The sequence below is a fragment of the Actinia tenebrosa genome, unplaced genomic scaffold (assembly GCF_029948245.1).
Source record: "Actinia tenebrosa isolate PJP-AT-01 unplaced genomic scaffold, QUT_ActTen_1.0 PGA_scaffold12__29_contigs__length_12842862, whole genome shotgun sequence".
Lineage (NCBI taxonomy): Eukaryota > Metazoa > Cnidaria > Anthozoa > Actiniaria > Actiniidae > Actinia > Actinia tenebrosa.
Genome location: NW_028292572.1, coordinates 9855750 through 9883733, shown reverse-complemented (window position 1 = coordinate 9883733; position 27984 = coordinate 9855750). Strand labels below are relative to the sequence as shown.

Sequence of the window (27984 nt, the reverse complement as noted above, 5' to 3'; positions counted from 1 at the left end):
ACACTTGAAAACACGAAACAAATGTGAGGCTTTTATCATCAAGAAACCTCTTAAAAAAACCCAATTTTTCACACTTTTTCACCAAGGATACCCACAATATGAACAAGAAGGATACTAGAGATCCTTACGCAGCTATCTGTCTGAGCCGATTGACCAGACTTCTTGATCTAGACATATTAGAAGACTTACAAGAACTGGAAGATAGTGGGAATGTCATGAAAAATTTGGAGTTGGAAAACCAAGAGAAGCAAAACCGTAGTTTTATCGCTAAATCTACTGAGAAAATAAACAGAATTATTAGTCGAAAAGGTAAGTTCTTGATGTTAGCATTTGTAAATCTCATAGCATAAAATTATTGAATATGTATATGGAATTAATAACAAAAATAAGCTTTGACTATAAAACTTGAGCTTTAAAATCTTACTATTATAAAATCTGATCTTTTCCATGTAAAAAATATGCATAGCAACTTATATAAACTACGAACCAGAAAATCTTAAATTAATACAATTTTAATGATAATCAATAATCAAATATTCCAGTTGATATTCGACATTAAATGATTAGTTTACTTTTATTTATTTATTTTTTGAGATTCGTTAAAATGTGACATTTGTTATTTTATATTCCATGTGGTACTATTGTCCTCTCATACTGAATCCTTTGTTATCTTCATTCTAAGGATGACAGTTGACTTTCAAAACGAGTTACATGTAATACTGAAACAGCGCAGCTTACAAGTCAGATTTCAGTTTCAAAAAACTGTGTGTCCCAATGGTTTTTGGAACTTATTATTTCTTCTCTGATCCCAGAATCAGTTAATGAATTTAAAATCTAATGTTAAAATATTTTATTTGAATTTTGAATCATGTAATAAAACTTTAGGGTCATTATTGTGGTTTTCCATATTCTGTGAATTCAGTAGTTGTGAGCTGCACGCTGAAATTTGATTTTTCGCTGCCGTCAATTACCAATAATCGTCGGTACTCCTCATGTTGTTGACTGGCAGCAGTAAAAAAAAAGACAATTTCACAACAAGCTGTTGAAATGTCTGAGTTTGCGTAAATGTGTATATAGTTCCAAAAATTATCCATATACCCCCATCACGGAGGAGTTTTTTTAAGACACCCCCTATCCCCTGAAAATTCCAATTTTCTTCCATACAAACTCTGTAATTTTTATTCTTTCTCTGACCCCCTTACTCTTGGGAAATTCCAAAATCCTCTGTGGGATGGGTATGGATGATTTCTGGAACTACACAATATTGAAAACCACAGTTACCCATTTTTTCATTGGCCCAATTGACTGGTAAAATGTTAATCACTCATGTGACCACCATTTTTGGTCATGATTTTGATGTTATAGACCAGTCTTATGATTGATAAAAGAAAATTTATTTAATGTGTTGTTTGTAGGTCACCATCACAATGTATTTGGTCATCAACTCAATGACGAGGCAGTTCATAGAATCTTGCCCCTTATCGATTATCTAAAGTCTTGTAAGTACCTGACAAAAAATTGCATAGATATGCATAATATGCAATGCCTGCATGATTCCAAAAGAAGAAGATCTGGCAAAATGATCATACCTATATAATACCATTGAAAGTTACTGTATTTATTTATTACCAACTGTATACCACTTCTCAACCCTTTCTCTCCTCTCCCCCCCTGAAGCCTCACTCTCCCTCCTCCTGCTTAACTCCCCTCCTCTTACTGGACAAAACATTGGAAGTAGCCATCCTGCAGTAGCCTTCTATGCAGATATCCTTAAGCTGACCCCAAGCAGTCATACAGCTGACCCAAAGCAAGGATGTTGGTGTGGGGTGAATATATCCTACAGACGTAAAAAAAAATATAGAGGCTTTGCACCATCACATGATGGCAGCTATGACAGGAGGCACAACAATTAAGTCATTTTTCCCTGGGGAATTGAATTCTTTCTCATGTAAATCAGATAAGACCATATTCAATCCTATCATTGCTACCATCACGTGATAGTGCAATTAGCCTAGACTATTAACCTTGAAAAACTGAAGTGGTGTGCAGTACTAATTCTGGACTAAGAACAATGAACATTTTGTCTCATTTCTCTTCAGGCATCAATGTAGAAGGCATATTTCGTGTCCCAGGAAGCAAGAAAAGACAAGAAGAGCTCAAAGAGTTCATTGATAAAGATAATCTTGCTGTAAAGTTGACCAGTGGGAAGTTCACTCCACATGATGTGGCTTGCGTATTGAAGCAGTTCTTAGCCGAGATGCCAGAACCTCTTCTGACTCATGCTCCACACGAGGCATATGTAAAGGTCACAGGTGGGTGGCTCTAAGAATTTACAACCAAAATATGTTCAGTGGCGGATCCAGGGGTGGTGAAGTAGGTGACTAGTAACCCCCCTCTTGCTCAACTTTCTCAGTATATCGTTAGTAACAGTCACCTCCCATTTTCTCGAATTTCTGTATTAATCCTTTGTAATAGTCACCCCCTTCTAAAATTCCTGGATCCACCCCTGATGTTACACTATATATTGAAGCATTGCAATGTTCTCAGGACCTAGCATATGTAAGGGAGGATGAGCCTATGGTTTCAAATTGAAATCCAAATTTAATACATGAGTATTTCACATAAAAGACTGCAATCACTCTCTGCATGATCTCAGATGCAACACAATGAAATTATCTTTCCCTAAGTCTTCCATTCACTTCCCTCCCTATCATTTCCCTTTCACTTTTCTCTCTTCACTTTTCCTTCTCTTTGCTCCTCTGGTTTTCCCTTCCTCTTCCCTTGTTTTCCTTTTTTCCCATTTCCATTCCCTTCCCTACTTTTTTCCTTACTTTCCCTCCCTTTTTTCCACATTTCCCTTTCCTTCCATTCCAATTCCTCTTATTCTCTTTGGCTTCCTGTTTCTTCCCTCATTTCAATCCCTCTTCTCCTTTCCTAAAACTAATTGGGGCAGCTGGAGAGAGGAGAGAATCTTATCCTCGATACCTATCTTTCTTTATTTCATTTTGAAGAAATCAATAATGATCAAGACAATTCCAAGCACAAAGAGGCTCTTCAGTTGCTGTTTCTTATGATACCGCCAGAGAACAGAGCTATTCTTTACCACTTACTAGATTTACTAAATAGAATAAGCAGCAACATAGAGAGCAAAATGACTCCACACAACTTGGCTGTAGTCTTCTGTCCAACTATCCTGTACACTAAAAGGGTAAGATAATTACAGTAGTTTGTAATAATTGTTATTGGTTGAAAAATGTGTGTTACTTTACAGTGCAAATCAAAAAAACGTGGGCACCTAGAAATATTTCAAGAATTTTCAAAAGCTAATCAGAAGCAATATTGTTATCTTTCCGTTATCTTGTGGTTTGAAAGTCAATTCTGATTGACCAAAGAAGAATAGAACATTCCTAGAATATTTCTAGATGCCCACACTTTCAATTCCCACTGTAATGATCATGTTTTTTCTACTTTGTAGATTAAGGTGTCTTGCTTGAGCCAATACCCTGAAGATTTAGATGCTATGAATGAAACTGTAGCGTTTATGGTTACTCATGGAACAGAACTATTTAAGGTAACACCAAACATTTATGACTCAGTACCTTGTCTTACGCAGGAAGAGTGCACACAAATAGTCACTGCTTCTTGGGTCTGTAACTAACTACCTAGCACCAAGTGCCTCAGAAACCCTATCTTATGAGCTTACTCTCAAAGGCATCATCTCTAGCAATCATATTTTATATAACACTTACAATAGAAGCTCTGAAATTTCTTTGGTAAGCTGTACACTTGCACCGACTTGGCTGCATATTTCATAACTTGAAAACCAAGACTTATTTATTTTGTTAGTATGTACTTGTGTATTTTTCATGCATGACTGCTTTAATTTCATTTGTTGACAGATTCCAGAAATAGTGAAGAAAGAAATAAAAGCAATGAAGAAAAACATAGTCAAAGGAACGGTAAGACAGACAGGAAAGGTAAAAGGCAGGAAAGCAGACAAACAGGTAGATTGTTTAATAGACAGACAGATTACTTAAATAAGAATTCTCTGCTGCTTCTCGCATGCATTGATACCAAAACTCTCTGCTCTGACTAGAGACTAGTGCAAAAATAGATAGTCTATTCACCACTTTCCAATCAAGGCTGCAAGGTAGTTCCAAAGGAATGTTAAATGTGAACTGGTATGAGAAAAATAAATAAAATAATCACTAATAGCAAGTTTTTGCTTTAAACAACAAAAGTTCAGTATTTGTAAAGAGAGAACTTTAGCAAATTGTTGGATTTCTTTTTCAGGATGAAGAGGTTCCTATGTCCCACACTTTTTGCCAACAAATGGACAACAAGAAACACAGACAGACAGTCCAAGACACAACATCAGAAGCACTTGTCAGCTTATACAACCATATGATGGACATGCCAGATGGACCAGTAAAACAGAAGTTTTTAGAAAGGGTAAAATACATTCAAATGTAGAAGGAAATGACTTGAATGAATGTCAGAAAACGGTATGGTTTTCAAATATGTTCAGTTGACTTGCCTTTTTAATATTTTTTTGCATTTTATAGTTTGAAAAAGTTCATCCTGGTACTCCTCCATTTATGCCAAAGTCAAGAAACAGGGTGAGTCGTGGTTTAGCCTTGTTCATTAACTTATTTCTCCTTCCACCCCTCCCATACAGCTCTTCTCATTCGTTGAATGGTTTGGGAGCAAAAAAAATTGTTGCGCAAAATTCCACAGCGCAACTTTCGCGCTTTGTTGCGCAAAATTTCGCATGAGAAATTTTGCTGTGCAAATAGCTGCATTTCGTATCCGTTCATCTCACAGTCGATGTGCCTTCGAGTTACCCCGCAATATGTCAACGATAACTGCAGCGATGTTTGAAACAAGGGAGGTCAGTTGCACAATTTGAGCTAAGTACACGGATTACTAGCCATGCGATATTGCCCCGCACACCATTACCTCATGTGTCTCTGTTCAATATAGCAACCTGATCTGTGACATAAGATGTCTCCACTCCTTAACTTCTCTGATTTAGATATTTTTCTAACTTTGTTGTATATTTTTAGGACAAACCAAGTCGGTTAACCTCATCAACTCCCATCGCGTCAACATATTCACCAGGATCCCTCGCGCGATATCCATTATCCCCCATCAACATGGACAGTACTACTAACTCCTCAAGACACGACATTTCATCTTGTAAAAAGGTTGCCTTCAAATCACCAGAACCCCCATCTACCGCCCAAAAGATGGCCTTCAATAGATTCGCGCCTTATAGAAAAGAAATGAAGACACCATCAGGGTTGATCTCGCCTTGCAAGACACCACAAACCTTTGGTAAGAAGTCCAGGCACCGGCGAACAAGCTCTGCTGGAAGCGTTAGTGATTTTTCTCCATTTCGTCGTAAGAGAACGCGCACCGGCCACGTGCAAAACCCACTACAGACACCATCTGGACGTATTGCTACCCCACAAGCCATGGATACACCCAGTGAATCTATTATTAAACTGTATGGGACTCCGACTATCAGGAAGAGGATCACTAGTACTGATTACTTGGTAGGTTGAAAGTAACTGTTAATCCAATCAAAATGCTCTGACACAACACGATCACGGTCACGGCACTGGACGTCCATTAAACGCAAGTTTCAAAAATTTTCACATTTCAAAACATTCCGCTCTAATATTGATTCCCATAGAAAATCATCGTGACAGAGTGATTTGAAAGATTTTGCTTTCATTTCCTTTCCTAGGGAGATGATGACTGAACGACTGTCAAGAGATTAAAGCTCAGCAGTCAGGACGAACTGTAAATAGCCCATTCGCTCTCTTTACATTCTTTCATTATTAATAGAAAAACAAATGTTACAAGCCATGTAAATAGTAAAACGGCGACAACAGAAGTTAAATTAAGTTAGTTTTAATTAAGAACTATTATTTAGTAGAAAGTTAAAAAACAGTACAATCAACAGGAAAAAAAACTTCAGTTTTAAAGTAAATCAAGCTTAGTTGCGAGGTTCTTCTTTCTGTATGATATACAAAGATATGTGATATTAAACAAAGTTGAATTACAAATAAAATGTCTTAGGCCTAAAAATAATCTATAGCCTGGGTTAAGAGAAATAAAACCGGCTGAATTCATGTTAGGACTGCTAGGACTATCTAAAAACATTCTTTTGTCTTTGCCAAAATCAATTTTCACCCTAACATTTTTTGACTGAAGTTTTCGCGGAGTATATTTTACCTTCAAAATTTAAATATACGTTTAAAAAGTTCTCACAAACGCAGTGACGTAGCGAGGAAGAGGCGACCCCTAAAACGTTATACTCAACTACGTTTGTCGTGTGTATTGGCGGGAAAATGTCACCTAATTATAATGATCGAGACCTCTCTACGCCCCAGCACCTACAAAATTCTTTGCAAATATCTAGCTGTATATTATAAGAATATTAATTACTGATTTACAACTCTTTCTGAATTAATAGAAGAAATTATCTCTAATGCTTGTGTAGATTTTCAATTCTTTATATCCATTTGTTTCAGTTAATGTGAAAAAAAATTTTCTATTAAGAATCTGTGTTTTCAGATATTTTACGGATACATTTTTCAGTTTATATTCACCTTTTCATTGACTGTAGCGTTTGTAATCGTAAATACTTCTGGGGCGTATGTCTCTTCAATTCGTTCGTCTTGTACATGTAACCGGTTACCTTGGAAACAGGCAGAAAATAGATCGGGTTAAAAACTGAATATCTTTATTTCAATAATAGGGTAGCTCAGTCTAGTATTATAATACATAAACGAAACTGTTAACCATACGGAGAGGACCCATAATTTATAATAATTAATGATAATAATTAGAAAATTATTAACTTACAGTTGAGGAAATGAATGAGTGGAAAAAAGAAAGCAATCAAGAATGAATGTGATTTTCCATATTGTCCTGATAGTGAGGTGGCTTAATGCAAAGATCGTTACAATCTGGAAGAAAGCACCAAAATTGGTACAGAAATCTCTTGTTTCACTTTTAACTAATTCAGAAGGGGTGCCAGTGAATTTCATATAACGGGGGTGGGGAGGGGGGAGGATTTGTTTTGGATGAAGGCTGTCACTACCTTTTAAAAAATCAACTGAAAATTCCCCTCTCCACAGATTTTGTGGCCTCTATTCTAAATATGGTCTACAGGGAATAAGTTGACTCTGAGCCAAATTTCATTCTTTCTTCCAGTCTGTCACGATTGCCAATAATTGACCTTAAGCCACCTCATTATAGCTATGATGCGTTTATCAATGTATCATGTAACCTGCAAGCTAAGCTAACCTATTCATGCATATAATGACAAGCCATTACTTTCGGTCTAAGCAGCACCATAATAATATAAAAATTATCCAATTTGTTCTGCTATTTTCACTACTTACTTTTCCCTAGCACAGCAACACAGGCCTGTTTTAGCTCCTTGACTCGCAGGAAGTGAAGAATAGGGTTCAAAAACGAATTCAAATACAACAAAGTCAGTGTGACTTCCCATGCAATCATGAACTCCTTGGATCGTCCATAGACTGCGATAGTTATTATAACACTCACGAAAGGGACGTAGCAGAAAACCAGACAAGTAACGATCATGACCAGGGTTTGCAGTACGCGTTGGTGACTGCTACCATTCACTGACCCGTCTTGTCTTCGTCTGGGGACTTGCACTTGGATTGCTCGTAGACCTTTTAGAGATTTTAAGTAGCAATATACTATGATTGATAGAAAAATGCACAATAAAGCTGCGGCTATGCTCATGTATTTGGGACTCTTGGCTCGAAAGCGCGAGTACGTAACGCATCCAGCACAAACCATCGTAAATGCGAGGTACTCCAGGATATGGATGTTGGTTAATGACGTGTGGTATCTGTTTCGTAGTTTGATGGCAAGGTAACGATCTACACTGATGGCTGTTACAATAAAGAACGAAGGGCTACAGATAATGTGTGCAGCCACGTTACCAGTCTTGAGCAGGAAACAGTACGTCTCGAAGGAAGACAAGAGAAAAGACACTTTACGAGCAATGTACAAAGGCTGAACCAGGATTCCAACGCCAAAATCCGTGAAAGCCAAGGCACAGATCAAGACGAAGGAAGGCTTGCGAAGACTTGGAGTTGAGAGAATAGAGACGATAAGAAGAAAGTTTAGAATAGTTGTTGGGACGGCAAGTACACCGTTTAGTATACAGATGAGGACACCAGTAGTAGGGTCGAAATATGCTGGGTTTCTGTTGTGAGACATTGTCATCCCCGGACAAAGTTCTCTACTGGCGTTCATCTTTGGCGTTAGACTTGCTCACGGCTTCCTGGCTTCCGCAATCACCTCTGGGTCATGTAAACCCCGTTCAATGAAAAAACGTCACTGATCATCCCAACTTTCACAAACCAAATGTAAAGGTTTTCTGAACGTAACTTTTTCGACAATTTTTTTCTAAGTAACATATAGTTAACATATAGTTCTTTTATCTCTTTTTTATTTATTATTATTCGCAGAAATCGTCTTCGCGGTGGTGAAATTGTTCTCTACATTGTTCACAGGTGATACGTCTTTACACTAGATGTTTATATATAAATCATATTGACAATTTTCTAGGACGCTCTAACTAGTTTCATTCAGAGTGGTTTTTATTGACCCGTAAAATACACTTTACATTATTAATTATAAGCAATATCTCACGGTAATTCTTTTGTTTTCTATATTGTCTTTTAATAGTACGCTTCGTTTCACGGGCTAATAAAAACCACTCTAAGAATCGCGCTACGACAAGTCTGGTTCCAGCGGGTGCGTGGTCATGGGAGGCGAAAAATGTTTCCTAAATAAATAACAAATGTTTTGTGTGTGTTTTTTTTAAGAGACCGTCTTCGGCGTGTCGAAACTGGTCATACATTTAACTGACTACATTGTTACCTGGTGATACGTCTGTGCAAGATTTCTATATATAAATCATTAATTGACAGTTTTCCAGCACGTGCCGACTAGTTACTAAGTTGCCTGTGGAAGCCCAGTCGTAACATGCCTTTGGTTTTTACTGGGTTGCCTGTGACAACAAATAGTAATTGATGTAATTGATTTTTTGTTTCAACAGAATTTCTAATTGCTGTTACTTTATATTAGTTTATAGATGAAATTACTACTTGTTCTGCAGTAGAACCAGAAAGGAATCAACTTACGATCGACAACATCTAGGTGACCCTGCTGCTTTTTCCTGGTGCTATGATAGCAAAAAAGGTGTTTTAAGCAGTCAGCACCCAGGCAAGTCCGAGGAATTGCAGACGCCGAGTTTTTAAAGGCACTATAAGAAATGAAAAAAAGAGAATTGCGGGTTTATTACTAAGGTTCGTCCAAGGTTCGTTTGTAAAATATGAAGAACTTCCACATGTCTACCATTTAGTCGAGGAAATAAATGAATATGACGAGAAATATTTGTGTCAGTGAGTTGGTTGGGCTTCCTGTGGGTATTATAACGGCGAATTGCTGTGGCCAAGTAGCCATTGAAAAGATCTAGGCTATATGGCTACGTGGCTACGTGGCTACATCAGTGGCTACGTGGCTACATCAGTGGCTACGTGGCTACATCAGTGGCCACGGGCTTCCCACTATGAATTTGTGGTTATATACTCCATGGCTGAATACCATGGATGCATCGGCATATGAATATGTAATTCTCCATCTTTATAACCATCCTTCACCATCCCTGGCCATCCCTTGCTATCCTTTACCATCCCTAACCATCCTTCACTATCCCTGGCCATCCCTTGCCATCCTTTACCATCCCAAGCCATCCCTAACCATCCCATGGCAAGGAAAGGACGGCCATCCCTAACCATCCCATGGCAAGGAAAGGACGGGGGCCATGGGGGCAAGGGAAGGCCAGGGAAGGCCAGGGGGCCAGGGGGCAATAGGAGCCAGGGGGGCAGGGAGGCCAGGGGTCCAGGGGGGCAAGAGGGGCCAAGGGGGCAAGGGAAGGCCAGGGGTCCAGGGGCCATGAGGGCAAGAGGGGCAGGGGGGCCAGGGGGGCAGGGGGGCCAGGAGGGCAGGGGGGCAGGGGGGCCAGGGGTCCAGGGGTCCAGGGGGGCCATGGGGGCAAGAGGGTCAGGGGGGCCATGGGAGCAAACGGGCCAGGGGGACCAGGGGCCAGGGGGGGGGATGGGGGCAAGAGGGCCAGGGAGGAAATGGGGGGGTCAGGAGGCCAGAGGGGCCAGGGGGGCAAGGGGGGCAAGGGGGGCCATGGGGGCTTGGTAAAGGATTGCTTATTTATTGGGCTTCCTGTGGGGGTTTCAACGGCTAATTCCTGTGGCCAAGTAGCCAAGTAGCCATTGAAAATATCTAGGCTTTATGGCTACGTGGCTACGTGGCTACGTGGCTACGTGGCTACTAGACTCTTCCACTGTCTCTAGCTCGTCCGTTCCGTCTCACCGCTTAGACGGACGGACGAGCGAGAGACATTGCAAGGGTGTACGTGGCTACATCAGAATCAAAATGGTGTAGTTTTGTGAAGAAAGTAAGAATTATGCCTTATGAACTCATATCCAATATCATTTCTTATTGTTGGGTATTTTTCCCTAAACTGCATACAGGAGTTCAACAGGTATTAAAGTCGACAATCTTTTATTCACGTTTTTCCAAATAAAATACGGCATATTCTAAATCCCCATGCATTCTCTTATAAATGTATTGACAGGGCTGTCAACCCCCAAGATATTCAAATCTGGAGAATTGATAGGGAAGGGACATGACGTCACAGCGGAAAAAAGTGCGCGAAAAGACGTCATTCGCTTTGTAACATTAGATGTGATTGGTTTATTTCTGGCCAATCAAATTATCGCTTATAGTTACAATGGCCTGTTTGCAATAACAGTTTACGAGGAATGTTTTGATTTTGTTAGCGATGTAAAATAACACAAACAACACAAAATAATTGGAACTTTATGGTTGTGAAAGTCAAGTCTCACAAGAAATGGTCAGCTTCGGCAATTATCCGAGAGATTTGAGACTCTAATCTGGAGACCGGGAGATACGGTCCAAAATTTGGAGACTCCCGGTTTATCCGGGAGAGTTGACAGCCCTGTATTGAGCTTGACTATGGCCAAACTAGCTAAGATCATAATAGCTCTTACCTGTGGCAGCCCAGTCATAAAATGCCTTTGGTTTTTGTTTTTGTCTTTTCCTTCTCGCGAAATGTGCACTCTTCGCAAGAGTACCCATATATGGATTTGAATGACGTGTTCATAGATAAATTGCTCATAGATTTGCTTAGCAGCTAAGGATGTAATTCCGGGCTTTAGAAGTAGTATAATTGAGCAGTAAATGAAGATTTCTAGGATTCTTTTCAATCGCGTGGGTTAGTAGAGCCTAAAGGAAAATACGGCTTTCGGTCACTTGTTAATCTTGAAGGCATATACATAAATATATCGTTAAATACTACGCGTTAATAGAGCTGGTAACTTTGGCCATAAATACTTTTCGCTAAGTTTTGAATCCTTTTACTAACCGATACCCGAAGTCCAAGAAATCCTGGTCTTAACAAATAGATAATGACAGATCCCTAATTCTTGGTCGCAGGATAGAAGATACGCAGGCTCTGGGTACGAAATTGTTTCAGTGTATGCGATAAAAAGTACGCGCAACCCTAGCAAAAGGTACTGCAACGATTGTCGAGCTTAGTTCGAGTAATGACCCTATTGCTAGGGACACTAGGCTTAACCAAGACAATCGATTCCCAAGGCTGTCGGCAGCGATTCCTAGTTGTCGATAACAATTTCCAAATTAGTAATAAGACATTGTTTTCGAATAATAACAAAAGATTCAAAGCATATATCTTCAATGCACTTTTTTATTACAAGACAAACCATGCTTACTGGAAAGTCTACCGTCTGTAGCACACAAGTAGACAACAATTTCAATACTCATGACAATTAAAGCATTCTTTAGTAGCACTAATGATATCATTATAGTTAAATATAGTACTTCCAAGCTGTTCAATATTTCTAGCATGTATCTTAATCACAAAATAACAGTTGCACCAAAGAAATAGGCCATTTCACGGATCCCGTTACTCAACCTCAGCCTCGTCAGCGTGTAATTATTCTTTAGAATTTGACTACAGCCCGCAGTAATGAAAGGAATTTACACATCAACGAACAATTGAAACACTTAAAAATTTCACAGGTTGTAGGCAATTTCTAAAGGATATATTACACGCTGACGAGGCTGAGGTTGAGCCGCGGGATCTGTGAAATGGTCTATTAACAAGCATAGCAATGGCAGATACAGACCAATTTCAAGGGGGTGGCTGTTACCTAGAAAGGCGTCGCATATAGTGTCCTTTTTAGGTTTTTCAACTCAAAAGGGGGAATGACTAGTCACCCAACCCCCCTCCTCCCCTCCCCCTCCCTCCCCCAGATCTGCCTAGGAAAGTATTTACAGAATTGAAAGCTACTTTATTTTTTGTCAGATTTCTTGTCCACTTTAGACTCCTCCATGTTTTCATCCTGTGGTTTGTCAGAATGAGTAAGGGTACCCATCACATTCTGTATTGTGGCACTGCTAGGATCTACCCCAGGGAGCGTACTTAGCACACGCTGGAGAAAATCTGGGTCGGCCATTACTTGTGAGAAATCTTGATTGCTATCATCACCCTATTTTAAAATATTTCACATTATTACTAAAAAACTCTTGATATTAGCCATAATAATAACAACGGAAGAAATGAAATAATTAATGCTTTACAGTAGTCAATCAGTTCATACCTGAGTTTCAGTTTCCATAGCAACTGCCCCAGACTGTTGCGACTCACTCCTGTTCCCAGTATCTGGACGTGAATCAGTAGTAGACTCCTCATCACCTTCCTGCACGTTCTGCAAGGACAGCTGCATAGCATATTCTATTTGTTCCTCTTCGGACATTGTGGAAAAATTAACATTGGGTGTAGGGGTGTCTGTTACTGTCTCTGGGGTACCTGACATAGACATTGCCTGCTGTAACATGGCTTCTTCCTTGTCGGCAACCTGACCAGGTGCTTCAGCAGTTTCTTGACTGGCACCTGCTGTTCGCCGTGCTTCATCTTCTTGTCGCTGTCTTTGTTCTTCCATGGAGACGCGAAGAGCCTGAAACAAAATTATGCCACACAAAAATAATTACAGTAATAATAACTAATAACTATCCTACTTATATATTCATTTCTTTTTAAATAGACCTTGATAATGAAGATACTGAAGTGGAAGTAGTGATATGGAAATCAGGCAACAGAGTACTGCTACATTAGAATAAATAAAGGTGTATGGGAAATGTGAGAATATACATGGAAAACTACCTCAATTACTTATTTGATTGATGATAGTCTATAGCTCAATTTCCATGCCATGTATGTTGTCTCAATCAGCACGTAGCAACAAAATCAGTGGTAAAATTACAAATATTACATTGTAAAAAAAAGGCATTTTCCTTTTTACCAGAGCTAATTCAGGATCAGCATTAGGATCGACTCCAAATTCAAATCCAGAACCAATATCCATGGCCCCGGCACCATCTTCCCCAACAACGACAGGAGATGAAATGAGAGCATCAGAAAGAGAAGGACCAGGAGGTATAGACACAAGGCGACTCAAGTTTCCATCTTTACCATTAAGAACATTAATGAAAGCAGTTAGCCTTTCTGTATTGGCTTCCTGTTATAAAAAGAAGTTGTAGCATAAATGATTAAATAATCTGTGGAAGGGTACCTGTGGAAAATAGACATAGGTAACCCAAACACCAAAATTTTAAGTTTTAATCAATGGTATCTTCCCATTTTCTCCTTGTGGGGAGGTGGGATAATTAGCTGTCACAGACAACTACATCTACCTTCTCAAGCATTTCTGGAAAATAAAGAAATGATGTGCAAGGGATTGATACATGATCTGAAATGATAAGCTACAGTATAATCCCTAAGGCCAAACAAAAAAATAAGTGGGTTTCCTGTTGCACGACCGACCCTAATTTTCTTGTCGACCCCAATATTTTTTTCATTCCCAAATGCACCAAAAGGTTCCCAATAAGCTTGTTTCCACTGTTGTATCAGTAAAAAAAAAAAGAAAAGAAAAAAAAGGAAAAAAATCCAACCTATTGACCCCAATTATTTTTCTCATGCAACAGGAAACGCACTTATGTTTTTGTTTGGCCTAAGCAAAAAGGTCTAATGGACAAATGAATATCTACCTCTTCTCCAAAATTTATAATGTCAACATTAACTTTTTCTTTTTTCAGTTTTTTCGCTAACTTAACAATCTGTAAAAGAAGCAAAGACAAAATCAGAACTCTATAAAAGGTGCTTTTTGAAATGTGGGATCCCTGTGGTACAAACCACAGATAACCCATAAATTAAAGAAAATAACTTACTTCTTTTTCTTCTGATTCAATTGGACTGCCAACGAAAACAACAATCCTCATTTTGTGGTTCTTTCCTTGTCTGTGCTTTAGTACCAACTGCAAATTTCAAAAACCATATTAAACAAATGAAATTTTAAGAAATTCAATATGGGTAAGTGAATGTGGAACAAGTAAAAGGGAAATAAACAGAAAGACAGAATGTCAGACTGTCTCAAGCAGTTTTCACATGACTGTGGGAAACTCAAGGCACGAACACAGTCAAGACACGGCAAGGCATACGCCAAACCAATCACATTGTACGAGAATTTACTCTTCATCCAATCAAATGTCCGAAGCAAGGCTGAGAACACGGTGCGGACATGGCCATGCCAATGTCAAGGCACTGTCCGACCAATCACATTGTGCGAGAAAAAAATCCCCCAATCAAAAGTTTAGAAAACATCACGGTCGCGGCAAGACACGCATACGGCACCGACCTTTTCACAGTCATACGAAAACTGCTCTAACCAACACTAACTGTCAGTCTGACTGACTGATAGAGACTGACTTACTGGATGGTCAGACAGACAGACAGATAAACAGACTGAAATCAACTAGATTCAACACAAAGAACTTGATAAGAATGAACTAGGCTTACATGAGCTTTTTTAACTCCCGTTAGAAAATGCACATCTCCTTTAGGTTGAACCTTGTGTAAGGATGTAAGTACTTTGCCGACATCTGATGTTAATGTTACCAGTACTTCCAGGCTAAAAACATATTGACATTAATATCATTATATTGAAACTCACATTTATCACACAGTTTTAGCATTGTGTGAAAGGGGTTTAGATGGCAGTATGATAGCAAAGTCTGTGATATTGATGTGCTAACCAGAACTCTATTTACTACTGAAACAAAGAGTTATCTTGTTTAAGGTGGGCAAATTTGAATGAGAAAAGATTCCTGATGTCAATGTTTGTAAACAGTGAATATCACTCTACAATCTCTCTCCCACAGAGGAATTGAATATTCGTTATAATGTACAAACTTATGAAGATTTCATTGTTCCTGCCATCCAACATGGCCACCATTATATTATTATAAAATTTCAAACCCTCTGTAAGTGAAGCTACAGTAGCCAAATCCAATCCCAACACCAGAAATCACAAAAAAAACACATTCAAATTATAACAAAACAATTTTTACAAATTTATCAACTGAATCCACCCGGCCTAAGAAAAAAAAATTATCTGAAGTTTGAACACCAACTCGATATTAGCTTAGCCAGTTCCCACCAAAATGGAAAGTAAATACTTTACCTGGCAAGTGTCATTAGTCCTATATTATTTTCAGGGTTTTGTCTAGTCTTTGAGTGACATATAAGACTAACAGCATCCTGCTGAGCTTGAATTCTAGTCGGCAAAAAGTCGCCATTCCTTGTCCACTCGCTGTTATCCACGCTACAAGAAAGCCCAATATTAACCTCAAATAACACTCATAAAACATTAAAAACTTGATGAGAACATACACCAAATATACCTACCACACTACAGTTGATTCTAATACCATTTTATTTGGATATTTTGTTTAAAAAAGCCCAAAAAAGAATGAAATTTTTGGATGTAGTTGACGTCGTTTTTCTCAGGCAATGACTAAAGGAAAATTGACGCATGCTCCCTGAGGTAACCGCTTGGTTGATGTGCGCCAGCGATAGTTTATTTTGCTTTGTTGTCAGTAGTTTCTGTTTGACGTTGAGTTCTATTTTTTTATGTCTTCCAAAATTGAAGGCCAAGCAAATGTCGAGGCGTCCATGAACGCGAACCTCATGGCCACAGACAGGGTCCTCGAAAAAATTGGTGATCACTACAATAATCCCGAAATGGCTGATCGAATTCTGGTTGTGAAGGTCAGACCTCAGGGATGGGAGATGCAAGAGGCAGCTAAACTAGCAAGAAATTATATCAACAAAGACAAAGGGAAGTCAGAAAAGATGTCTAATATAGAAAGCACGAACGAGTCTAAAACTTCGACCAGAAAAAATGACGAGAAGTCACTAAGTAAAGTCTCTAAGGACGTTTTAAGTGAGCCAGTCTCCGGAGCAATAGCATCTGCAAGTATTGTCTTGAGTGATAGTGATGTAGACGTTGAAATAGTGACTTCAGCGTCTGATTCAAGTTATTCACCTGTACAAGAAGTATATAACTCGAAAGCTGGTACCAAAAGGAAGAAAAATAATTCCGAGGATAGTATTGTTATTCCAGAAGAAATACTATTGGATAAGGACTCTAAATGTCCAATAGATTCAAGCTGTGAACAAGGGTCTGATTTACCTAATCCTTCAGAGGTATCTAAAACAGAGGATGTAGAACTAAAGACAGAAAATCCTGTCGAGGAATCAGACAGGGAAATAATTAGTCAGGCGGACAAGAAGATCTGTGTAGACATTGAAGAATTTCTTCCTATTTACACCTTTGCTACGCAGCAAGATGTGGATTCCTGTGTTGTTTGTGAACATGAGATTTATGTGCACAGTTTTTGGTTGGCTCTTAATAGCCCATACTTTAGAGGACTATTCTTTAGTTCTGGGATGAAAGAAACAAAAGATAAAAAGGTATCCAGGGAGTAACTTTGCATCCTTATTAATCCCCATCCCTTCTAATCCTAATCTCCTTATTACCTGTATGAAGGTGTGGCATGGTGTATGTACCCTTCTGAGCCTACCCCCATGCCTTTGAAATTCCAATATCCCCTCTCCCCATTAGCTCTGGGGTGCAGGGGCAGATTCAGGAACTTTTAACTGGTGGTGACCAAACTATTTCAGGGTATCTTGTGTCAATACCACAGGAAGCCCATACAAGGTGGGAAAATAGTAGGGAAAATGGTGGGGAAAATGGTGTTTCAAATGGACAAATTGTCAAAAATCAAATTTAAGAGCTTCAACTAATGCATGAAGTTAAGGTTTATTCAGATAAATATTTTCAGTCATAACCATATTTTTATTTTTGCAAGGGGGAAGAGGGTAGGGGCCAGGCTATTCCATGCGGTAGTAATGAATTCCCTCTTGGTCTACTCCTTAGGAATTTCATTTCCTCTGCAGATGTTTTCTGGAACTACAAACTCTTACCATAGTTTGTTCATATCTTTAGGTCGTGATGAATGTCAGTGAATCTATGTCGTCCATGTTTCTGGTGTTGATAGAATCTCTTTATCGACCTGAGGTGGTGTCTAACAAGAGTGTTGATGAACTTCTTATTCTCATGAGACTTGCGCATGTTTATGACACAGAAAGCACTCTCAAAGCATGTGAAAGGTACCTGTCTGTATACCATTGCAAATGATAGAAATAAACTATACTTTGCACTTAGCAACACTGACAATAGACCTCTTCACCTTGGGTGTAATGTTTTCCCATTTTAGACCATGTGTCATTCTCTTGAGAATAAGAGTCTTTGTTCGAGTATGTAGTATCTATATTTGTATATTATTACAACTGTTAAACAAAGAAATAATACTCAAAGGAATGACATATGGTCTGAAGTAGGCAAAACATTATGCCAAAACTAAAGAGTTATATTTTCAATGCACCCATTTTCATTTTAGTTCCCCCCCCCCCCCCCCCCCATCAACTCTACCAACCCTAAAAATTATCATCCTGTGTCTCTGCTTCAGTATTTTAATGATATTTATTAACATTTCTTTAATTAATTGACATTCTTTTCTTGCATAGGCTACTTGAATCTGCTGATTTATCTATCGAAATCTGTGATAGTGCTCTAAATATGCGAGAGCATGAAAGGTCAGTAGGTATATTTTTTCATATGTAAAACTGTGTCAACAAATTGAAAACTGTTTAATATTTAATTGTTTCAGATTGCCAGAGATGGATGACTTCAATAAGAGGTGCCAGCGTTTTCTCGTAGATTCATTTAGCCCATTAGATTACCAGTGGACCAGAGAGGAATTTTTTTCTCTTAGTGCAAAAGCTCTACAATCAGGTATTGGTAATAATTCTTCTCTAAATAGTGATAACAGTGATTATAGTGACGATTGATGGATGATAATAATGGATGAAAAATATTAATGATTTCAATGATGATGATGATGAGAATAAATGATGCTGATGATGATTAATGATTAATGATGATGAAAAATGATGATGACATTTAGCAGTAAACCCTAGCCTTATCTCCAAAGAGTTTTTTTGACAATTTTTGTCCAAAATTGAAGGTTTTCTGTATTTATTTTTTCATTTTCATCAGTTCTCAGCAGTGACGAACTCTGTGTTTCCATGGAGAATACAGTTTTCCTGGCATTAATGAGGTGGGCAGAAGTAAATGATACCTATGGAGATGCCCTGGAATCTTTATTAGAGCTAGTGAGGTTCAAGGCCATGACTATTAACTATTTACATGACATTGTGACAAGTAAACATCCCATTGCTGCAACTGTTGCCAAGTTTCCACAGATGTTTGAGGAAGCAGTGTTTTTCCGTGCATTTTCAAAGGTTTGTCTTTGAATTGACTTAGAATGAATGTTCTAAAACTCATGAATATTTAATGAGGAGAAAACAAAGCAAATCACTACTGTGACGGTGGTTTTGAAATGTGTTCTTAATTTGCATTAAATTTCGTAAACTTTTTCTTTGATTTTCTCCAAGAAATATTCATGAGTTTGAGAAGTAATTTGAAACATGTGAGAGAGTCCTTCCTTCAACAGCTGCTCCTCGTTTTTTTAACTCACTTTTCAGTGTTTGGAAATCGAAGGAAGAACTCTCTCGCATGTTTGAAATATTACTTATACATGTAGGACCTGTTACGTGAAGACAGGAACCTCAGTGAATAATGACATACATTGTCATAGAATAGGATGATTTTATTATCATGCATCTATCATAATCATGACATCTTTGTCAACATGTTTTCTTGCAGGAGAGGCAAGCAGAGGAAGGAGACCTAGTAAGCCGGAAAGAATTTGAAGAACCAATTTTATTCAACTGGCATGTTGAAAACTATGATGATTCGGACTTCGAAAAAAGAAAGAAAATAGTCAAGTCTCCTCACTTCTGGGTTAGCGGTTATGAAATGTGAGTAAACCTTAAATTCCAGTCTCTTATTTGAGGATTATACTAAATCTGTAAATATTGGTACAAAATGGGGAAAATGCTATTAAGCCCAAACTTCAACTCAAGTTCTGTATACATATTCAGAATAAATCTTTATTATTATCAAAATGGTGTTTCAGGTAGAAGCTGTGGCATTGTCATAGAATTGTACTGTCGTGTGTGTCACAGAATCATACAGTTGTGTAATAATAATAATAATAATAATAATAATAGTTTATTTATCCACATAACGCCTAGGAGCATTTCACATACTCGTTTAAAATGCGCACGTGCACTAATCTATTAAGAAATAACCTAAATTAAAGTGATATAAAATATAATATATATATGTATATATGCAATAAATATAAAATATGAAATGATAAATATCTATTTACAATGGGAAGTTAATAAAGGAAATAAGAAAAAAAAAATATATATAATCCAATATATGATAAATAAAAATTTATCTAACGATATATATACACAAATATTAGTCACAAATATTAAACAGAACCAGAGTTATGTTATGCTTATGTTAAATAATGATGCTATTTTTATCCAAATTAAAGAAACTAAAAAATATTCCATTCATTTTGTCCAGGTTTCTAGAATTAAAGTTAAGGTCAACTGGCTTCCAAGGTCTCTACCTAACCATCTGCACAAGACAGTTCCTCCATCACTCCAAGGGTTTGGTCAAGCTCAAATACTCTCTCTCCTCTAATTTCCTCAAGGCTACCCATGTGTTTAATGAGATCGATGTGTTTGACAAAGAGGGTTCAGGCTGGGGCTATGAGGAGTTTTTCCCTCTTGTTTGGTATGAATTTAAGGAGCAGTTGAAAAGAACTCCTCTTATAATAACAGCACAGGTCAGACTCATTGAATAAATACAGTACCATTATTTAAATGGTTTTAGAGGTAGTGCCATGCTTTCCTAAATTTAAAAGCCCCACAATTATTGCATTTCACACAACTTCTTATGCACTAGTCTTTCTTTAAAGAAAAGGTTGCACCGTAGCTTGAGGTTAAGGTGATAGTTAAGAGAGGGCTAGTGCAAGCCAGGCCTCTTAAAAATTTTATTTTATTTTCAGATAAAAATAATTTAAAGTGTTTGCATTGGATGTAAATGTTTGAGATATTTATTTAAAAAATAACTTGTAAAAAAGAGTTCACCATGTCACTGAAATGTGACTTGGAAAGAAATTAACACATAGTAGTCCTCATGAGTCAAAACTCAAAAATTAGTTTATTTATCACAAAAGTTACATAAGGTACTATCATACAATGCATTGAAAAGTATGTACACACAGAGAAATGTATTTTTTTTGAAACATTTTCTTTAGGTTAACATTGCTTGCTTACAACTGATTTCAGCCTTAACTACAGGTGTATCGATGACAGTTTTCAACTACAATGTCTAGAACACCATGCCCTTTCACACCTGTGTGTTTTCAAAACAAATCAGGTACATTGGCTAGTTGCCATGTCAACAATTCGGAAGTGTTTTTCCACAGATCTAAATTTTCTATGAGTGTCACTCAGATTGTTTGTACTGACAAAAATTTTGGACACCCTTTTCTTACTATTTTCAGCTCTTACTATTAAATTTACAGATGACTCATTTAATGTAAATTATTTATTGGAATTATTTAACAGTATCTAAAGAAGCTGTGTGTTTTTGCTTCTCAAATTCAAGAAATGTATAAATATATAATAAAATTATCAAAAGTATTAGAAATATCTAGCTAGCAGATTGGTCCTATTCTTCATGACATGCTGACTCTTTCAAGAGTGTAAATAAGTTAAAAATTAATCTAAATCAAAAAATATGATAATAAAATAAAGTTTAAAACAAGTCATTAAAGTATTTACCAACCTATGAAATATCTTACAAGTTAGTGAGGTGCTTTGGACCATGTTATGACCAGATCTGCCCCTTTGGTCGATAAGAATAAACCCATCTGTTTGGAGGAAGTAAAGGCTCCTGAGTAGAGGCCAAAACATGTAAAGGTGTCCTATATTGTCCTTTAACAGGATTGAACCATTTTGTTGAAGTGGTGGACAGCGGAGCAGTACCAGGCTTTGCTTCAGGGTGGTTTTGTGGGTATCTTCTCAGAGTTGCAGCATCCGCTGTTGTACCTCTGTATGACATCATGTACTGTGATTTAAGATCACTATCCATGCACCACGTTATCATATTATTAGAATAATGCTGGGATCTCTGGGACAGCTTCCTTTTTCCTAGTCCCTGGTGGACAAACGATTGAACATTTTATATAAGCTACTCAAAAAATTAGTTGCATGGATTTTTATCATAAAAACAACTTTATTCAAAAAGGTCAAAATTGTTATTAACACAATGAACCGTTTTTTAGGATAGCCTTTATCTTTTTTTTTTTCTCTTCTTTTTGCAACTAGCTTCAGATTTTATCCTAATTAATAGCTTTTACATTTTTCCCCTTTCCCTCTTCATTTCCATCTTTATTCAAAGCTTTTTCCTACATATTAAGCCATCAATGTAGCGCCATTAACACTGACACGATTTTCAATATCTAATCAAAAGCTTCATCAAATAAAACTTCAACTTCCGCAATAGATACTCAATAATTTGTCGAACTTACATTTCCAAAGTAAACTCCATGGTCTTGAAGGTCATGTCTGTTGTCATGTTGTGAAAACGAGAATGTTTTGTATGGAGACTGAAATTAAAGTAAAAGAAACGATAATAACAGTTAATTAAGTAAATGGAAAGTTAAATTAAAGAGAAACAGCTGGGCGGTAAGAGGGGAAAAAAATGGAAAGTAATGATATAAAAGGAACACCGAAAGTGAAGCAATCTATTCTCTCGTTTGGAAAAAAAAAAAAAGCACAAAAAAATTAAAAGTGTGGAAGAGAAACTTGAGATATACAGAACATAGAATGTTTAATATTACCTCTTCTTTTTGTCTAAACACTGTTGGAGGAGAAGAAATTCTGGACTCTCTTGGTTTAGCGTCATCAAACCTTTTGGGCCATCCACGCGTTTGGAACTTTGGAACAAACAAATTTGGAGCATTTTATGAAAATTTCATTTCCATTAGAAGAAAAAGGTAAAGATACAATTATTGTGAATCCGATAACTAATTTCTGGCTCCAGTACAGAGCCAAGTGTAAACATGAAACGGTTTTTAATTGCTTTCCGGAGGTTCATTTTATCAGGATCTGTCAGCTGTTTGATTGAATTTCACAGTGTGGGTCAAAAATATTTCATTTGCGGGGAATTTAGTTTTCCGATTTTACAGCTGTAAGTGACTTGTTCTTTTTGCGGAGATGAGGCAGTAAAAAGGATTCAAATTCGTTCAAAAAACGTCGTAAATCTACCAGGAATTTATTGTATTTCCATGATATTTAGTGTTGGGAGATTTTGGAATTCTTCCATATTCACCGTAAGTTCGCATTAAAGTTCGCATAAAAGAAACAGCTCAACCTTTTTTCATAGATAGTAAAAATTTTAATATCATAAAAATTGTAGTATATAGTCAAGATACGATCCCACGAATAAGGAACTTAGGAAGCGTGTTTTAGTAAAGGTCAATTTTCCGAATGATACAAGAGTTTTTAAAACTACAAACAAAAAATAAAGTATCAATCTGAACCGCAATTTTCCTGGTAAAGTAACTTACCCAGATGCCATCTTTTTCTCTTGACGGTACAAATCGTCTTCCTTTAGCCATCTCGATCCTCTGATTTCTTCACAAAAGCATGATTGTAGATTTTGACTTTAATCAATGATTTTCCACAGTGAAGCAACCACAAATACAAGAATGAATACCAGGTTTGCATTGTTGTCAAGCACGCTCCTTGGTTACTACGCCCGCTGAACATCGAGACTGCTGGCCCAATCCCAATCTAAAAAGGCTTCAGTGACGACATAATTACTCCTGTGGGGGGAGGGAAGGAGAGAGTAAACAAAACTAATTTAAAATTGTGAGCCTATTTTGCAAATACCAAAGAAAATTCTTCCAAGGATTTTGTCTACGACTTTAGATAAAAGTATGATCACTATTGCGTTGGGACGAATTTCTTGTGAATGAACAAAATTCTATAAACTCGATTAGTATCTCACCCCTCCCGTGGAGGAGAAAAGTTTGACAAATTACTGGGCCGACAGCGTTTGAGAATAATGAGATCAATAGACGATGAGAAAGATAATGGCGTTAGAAAATGTTGGTCCAGCTTTGAGAGGAGTTTTAGCTCGAATAAATGAAGCAGTAGAGAAACGACCTGAGGTAAAGAATTCTCTTTTAGGACCGAAGTTTAAATCCCGGGTGTAAATCCAGAGCTACGAACTAGCGTGTGAATATTTGTACAATTATTACTGCACTACGGTTGCAAAGTGATTCATGATATCTGGCTTGTAATCTTACAGAATCTTCCAAAAGTGGTACCAAGATTGGTGGCTGTGAGCAAGACAAAACCAGTTGAATACATATTAGAGGCATATGAACATGGACAGAGAAATTTTGGGGAAAATTACGTGAGTGAATCTAGTGTGAAAGACAAGACTCTTGTACATATTTGTACATTTGTTTTGTTCTGAGCTTGCATTTGCTTTCTCAATACCTGTCGTCATAACTAAACATTAAATGTCCATTTTGTGTAACTAGATCTTTCTTTTTTTATTGCGCTTTTAGGTACAAGAATTAGCGAAAAAAGCAAGTGACCCCAGAGTGAGTTTTTATTGCTCATAAAAATGTAAAATATTGCGTAACCAAACCTGAACTGGGTTGCCTGGGGTAAAAAAAACGTCAAAATCGTGCAACAGTACCTATGGATCTTCGTAGCAAGTCACCATAGCATTACTTGAAAATATGTTACAAACATAATTGACAGGGTTGGTAGGGCTATGCATCACGTTCATAAATTGATGTTTGCCCATGTTAATTTTTGTTGGTTGCTGAAGACAAAAGCACAGTAAAGGGTTAGATTAATTGCCGGTTGAAAAGCAAACATTATTAGAATAACGATACCTTAATAATTATTGGTGCTCAAATTTTGATTCAGCTACTCAAAGCAGTATTCTTTGCTGGTTGGTAGGGCTAACCAGTGGAAAATATGGCTTTAAATCTTTCCAGTTCATCAGATAAATAATAAAGTTGGTGATGTTAGTGAGACTTTTCATTTACTGGTTACTTGTTGATAAGTCTGATGTTGCCAGGCATTATGTCCAGTAATTGAGCAGCCATTGCCTTAAGCCCTGATGATAATGATGATGAGTCAAAGACTTGCCAAGTTGCATTGTTTTACCATTTTTATAGCAGATAATATTTAATATTATTCTTGAATATTAGTTACATCAGCTTAGTGATCTCAAGTGGCATTTCATTGGACACCTACAAAGAAATAAATGCAATAATCTAACAGGTATAATAGTGTTCTTGGATCATTATTATTTAACTAATATATTGTTTTAGAGAGCTCACTGAAACTTATGTTTACAAAGCAGTAGGTAATCAAGGATTTTAAAAGGGGGGCTTCAAAATGGCCTTCATGCCCTGGGGGTACTCTTGCCCGTTTAGGGTAGGGATGTGCCGTTGAGCCCACTGAACCCTGACCCTGTTCCAGAGTAAAATTGCTGAAATTCATACCCTGTTCCAGATCAAGATCGCTGAAAATCATAACCTATTCCGGTATTATGAAAATGGATACCCTGTTCCAGAGAGGAGAGAGCATGATTTCATATACCCTGTCCCAGAGCGAGCGCGAATTTTATATACCCTGTTCCAGAGTAGAATCACTGAAAACCATACCCTGTTTGGCAACACGTACTCGTATAGTAAATATACAGGAACTACCCCCAGGCTCTGTGCAGATAAAGCAGGCGTCATGCAAGAGAATGATTATTCGTTATTTTTTATAGCAATTCCAAACTTATTTATGGTGGAAACAATAAACTCTACACAACTTGCTACAGCACTAAACAAGTCATGGGGGAGAACTGACAATAAAGAACCATTAAAAGTGATGGTTGAAGTGAACACGAGTAATGAAAAAAGTAAGTTTTTTATAGTAATATTTTGTCAACTATATTTTTATATAGTGTTATTTTGTCTGTGGTATGGAGGGGAACTCTAAAGATGAAATGCGTATACATGTAAATGGCACTTTGCCCCACCCCCAGCATGACCAACACCTCGCTATATCTCTTCCGAAAGAAATAGGAAAATAGTGAAAATGTTATGGTAAAAATCATAGGTTACATAAAACTGTTTCTCAACCTCACCCTATAGGCTGGTCCACAAATACATTATCTAGGAAATTCCATAAATTAAGCTACCTTTAGAGATTATTCAATTTTTTTCTGGGAGGGGAGGGAGGGGGCAATGGGATTCTCTGGGTACCGGTAACCCCTAAAAAAATTCTGCCACCCCTCTCCTTTGTTCCATAAAAAATTTTCCCTCCCTTGTTTCCTGCTTTGTTTTTTTGAATGTGTGGTGTTTTTTTTTTCATTTTCAGGTAAAATGGGTTGTGGCAGTGACGACTGCTGCAGCATAGTAAACTTCATTATTCAAAATTGTCCCAATCTAAAATTCATAGGATTAATGACTATTGGTCAATATAACTATGACTGGGAAAAAAATGGACCAAATCCTGATTTCATGGTAAATGTGTATGGATTGTCTTTTACTGATATTTATTGATATATTTGTATAATCTAGTTCAATCAATAATGCAAAAATTATCTTGGGAAATTGGACAGGACTCACTTGAGTGAGAAATTATTAATTCCATTTACTTCAATTTTAAGAATTTAAATATACTTTTTCACCCTTAATGGCAGGCATCTTCATTTCTATTGTTTAATAAAAGACATTATGGCATGCTGAGGAGGAAGCATAAGAAAAATTATAAACTGCACACTTTTTCAATAACTTTATTTCTAAAATACTTTTAATGACAAGCACATCCAAAAAGCAATTGAATTTGGAATAATATTTAAAACACAAAGACTTTAAATTATTTGTAAATTTATCATAAATTAATTTTCTTCATTTGCCCCCTTGATATTCCCATAATTCGAGATGGCTGCCAAATGAGTAAAAAGGTCTATTTTTGAGAGATAAAGCTATTCTGGTGGTCCGAGAAGGATATGGAATAACTTACTTTTAATGAGATGGGGAAGTGACGTTTCCTTTTAAAAAATGGTGAAATGATTTCTCCTAAATTATAGTGGTCAAGGATATCTTTATAGACTTTTTATATTTACTGAATAAATCTTTTAATTTTGAATATAGTGTTTAATGAGATGCCAAGAAAATGTCTGTGAGAAACTAAACATGCCTCAAGATCAAGTGGAATTAAGTATGGGAATGTCTTCTGACTTTGACAAAGCAGTAAGTGAATTGCTTTTCATTCCCCAAGATTATATTCCTAAAAGTTTCTCTGAATTTTGTTCAATTTTGTTTTGTTAAAGTTCTGAGTATTGTTGTGTTAGCTTTGTAATATGCTTATACATAACAAATTGGCCACACTGTTATGGCATACTTGCCGTCATGGGAAAAAAAATTAATTAATTAAAAATATATATATTTTGTGCTCATGATTGCTAAACCAGAATATCAAAAATGGCTATTTAACCATTTGGGACTTCTGAATATTACACTACTTTCTCATATGAACACACTCAGAGTTTAATTTTATTTTTCTTTCCTCAGATACTAATGGGTAGTACAAACGTCCGTGTTGGCAGTACCATATTTGGTGAAAGAGATCCAACAACGAAAAAGGGATCAACTGAATCTGAAGAGAAAACCGCTGCAAACAAAGATAATAAATCAGAGCCTGAAAAAGATGAAAAACCTGAACTCTCGTCAAACTTGAAAAAACTTGCTTTAGCATAACACCATAAAATTATAAAATTTGATTGTGTAGTTCTAGTACCCCTCCCCACCCCCACCCATTAAAGAACTTCGAATATCCAAGGGGTAGGGGGGCCAGAAAAAAACAACAAAATTACAGAGTTTTATGGAAGAAAATTGGAATTGTTGGGGGAAGAGGGGTATAGATAATTTCTGGAGCTAAATGTTATACATCAAAACTGTAAATAAATATGTTAAGGCGTAGAATAAATTTTCGCCACTATTGATACAAGGTCCAAATTCTCTTACTTTTGCTGTAAAGTCGACATGCTGAATAACTTAATCAGAAACCAGAATATTATTCAACTTCTTATACTTTTAACAGGAATTTTATACAAATTATTACATTACGAATTCAATTTTTGAACTTCAACTATTTCAAACGAAAAACCCCTTTTCACTTTAAAAAAAATCCCATTTGAGTTTTAGGAGAATATCCCCAAAACGTTTGCAAAATGCTTTATTTCTAATCTAAATATAGCAAAAATCTTGACAAAAAGTTAATTAGACAAAATTTTCAATGCAGGAAACGAAAATTAAGGATTTTTGCATAAAATATAAAATATATACTTGTTCTTGTAATTAATATTCTATTTTCTTTAATTC

The 27984-nt window shown here is 37.0% G+C and overlaps 6 protein-coding genes across 8 annotated transcripts; 3 read left to right on the top strand and 3 right to left on the bottom strand.

Annotated features, from left to right (window-relative positions):
* Positions 1–4: 4 nt before the first annotated feature.
* Positions 5–9450, top strand: LOC116298647 (rho GTPase-activating protein 19). Of its 2 annotated transcripts, none has more exons than XM_031707170.2 (12): positions 5–309; positions 1416–1499; positions 2100–2312; positions 3012–3208; positions 3476–3571; positions 3900–3959; positions 4294–4452; positions 4566–4619; positions 5067–5558; positions 5753–8420; positions 8523–8567; positions 9145–9450. In XM_031707170.2, the coding sequence occupies exons 1-10, from the start codon at positions 99–101 to the stop codon at positions 5765–5767; spliced, it is 1581 nt and encodes a 526-aa protein (XP_031563030.1). In that variant the 5' UTR covers positions 5–98; the 3' UTR covers positions 5768–8420; positions 8523–8567; positions 9145–9450. The 2 variants fall into 2 exon arrangements, with proteins under 2 accessions (XP_031563030.1, XP_088884351.1); XM_089028225.1 differs by having other exon boundaries at positions 5753–8426.
* On the bottom strand, positions 836–8307 carry LOC116298648 (melanocortin receptor 4-like). Of its 2 annotated transcripts, XM_031707172.2 has the most exons (4): positions 7419–8307; positions 6621–6709; positions 3111–3200; positions 836–2322 (listed from the first exon to the last, which is right to left on the bottom strand). In XM_031707172.2, the coding sequence occupies exons 1-3, from the start codon at positions 8305–8307 to the stop codon at positions 3189–3191; spliced, it is 990 nt and encodes a 329-aa protein (XP_031563032.1). In that variant the 3' UTR covers positions 836–2322; positions 3111–3188. The 2 variants fall into 2 exon arrangements, with proteins under 2 accessions (XP_031563032.1, XP_031563031.1); XM_031707171.2 differs by lacking the exon at positions 3111–3200.
* Positions 9451–11845: 2395 nt separating the features above from the next.
* LOC116298670 (26S proteasome non-ATPase regulatory subunit 4) lies at positions 11846–16053 on the bottom strand. The gene is made up of 8 exons (XM_031707194.2): positions 15923–16053; positions 15699–15839; positions 15035–15146; positions 14407–14493; positions 14227–14295; positions 13482–13697; positions 12780–13136; positions 11846–12668 (listed from the first exon to the last, which is right to left on the bottom strand). Exons 1-8 carry the CDS (start codon positions 15946–15948, stop codon positions 12471–12473), a joined length of 1206 nt encoding a protein of 401 aa, XP_031563054.1. The 5' UTR covers positions 15949–16053; the 3' UTR covers positions 11846–12470.
* Positions 16054–16095: 42 nt separating this feature from the next.
* Positions 16096–21335, top strand: LOC116298669 (uncharacterized). Its single transcript, XM_031707193.2, has 7 exons — positions 16096–16990; positions 17526–17689; positions 18107–18175; positions 18250–18374; positions 18639–18883; positions 19308–19462; positions 20085–21335. The coding sequence occupies exons 1-7, from the start codon at positions 16148–16150 to the stop codon at positions 20365–20367; spliced, it is 1884 nt and encodes a 627-aa protein (XP_031563053.2). The 5' UTR covers positions 16096–16147; the 3' UTR covers positions 20368–21335.
* LOC116298672 (testis-expressed protein 36) lies at positions 20708–23535 on the bottom strand. The gene is made up of 4 exons (XM_031707196.1): positions 23143–23535; positions 22414–22509; positions 22102–22179; positions 20708–21728 (listed from the first exon to the last, which is right to left on the bottom strand). Exons 1-4 carry the CDS (start codon positions 23191–23193, stop codon positions 21399–21401), a joined length of 555 nt encoding a protein of 184 aa, XP_031563056.1. The 5' UTR covers positions 23194–23535; the 3' UTR covers positions 20708–21398.
* Positions 23536–23605: 70 nt separating this feature from the next.
* On the top strand, positions 23606–27610 carry LOC116298671 (pyridoxal phosphate homeostasis protein). Its single transcript, XM_031707195.2, has 8 exons — positions 23606–23748; positions 23889–23996; positions 24154–24189; positions 24811–24883; positions 25380–25514; positions 25976–26121; positions 26755–26853; positions 27175–27610. The coding sequence occupies exons 1-8, from the start codon at positions 23659–23661 to the stop codon at positions 27358–27360; spliced, it is 873 nt and encodes a 290-aa protein (XP_031563055.2). The 5' UTR covers positions 23606–23658; the 3' UTR covers positions 27361–27610.
* The last annotated feature ends 374 nt before the right edge of the window (positions 27611–27984 follow it).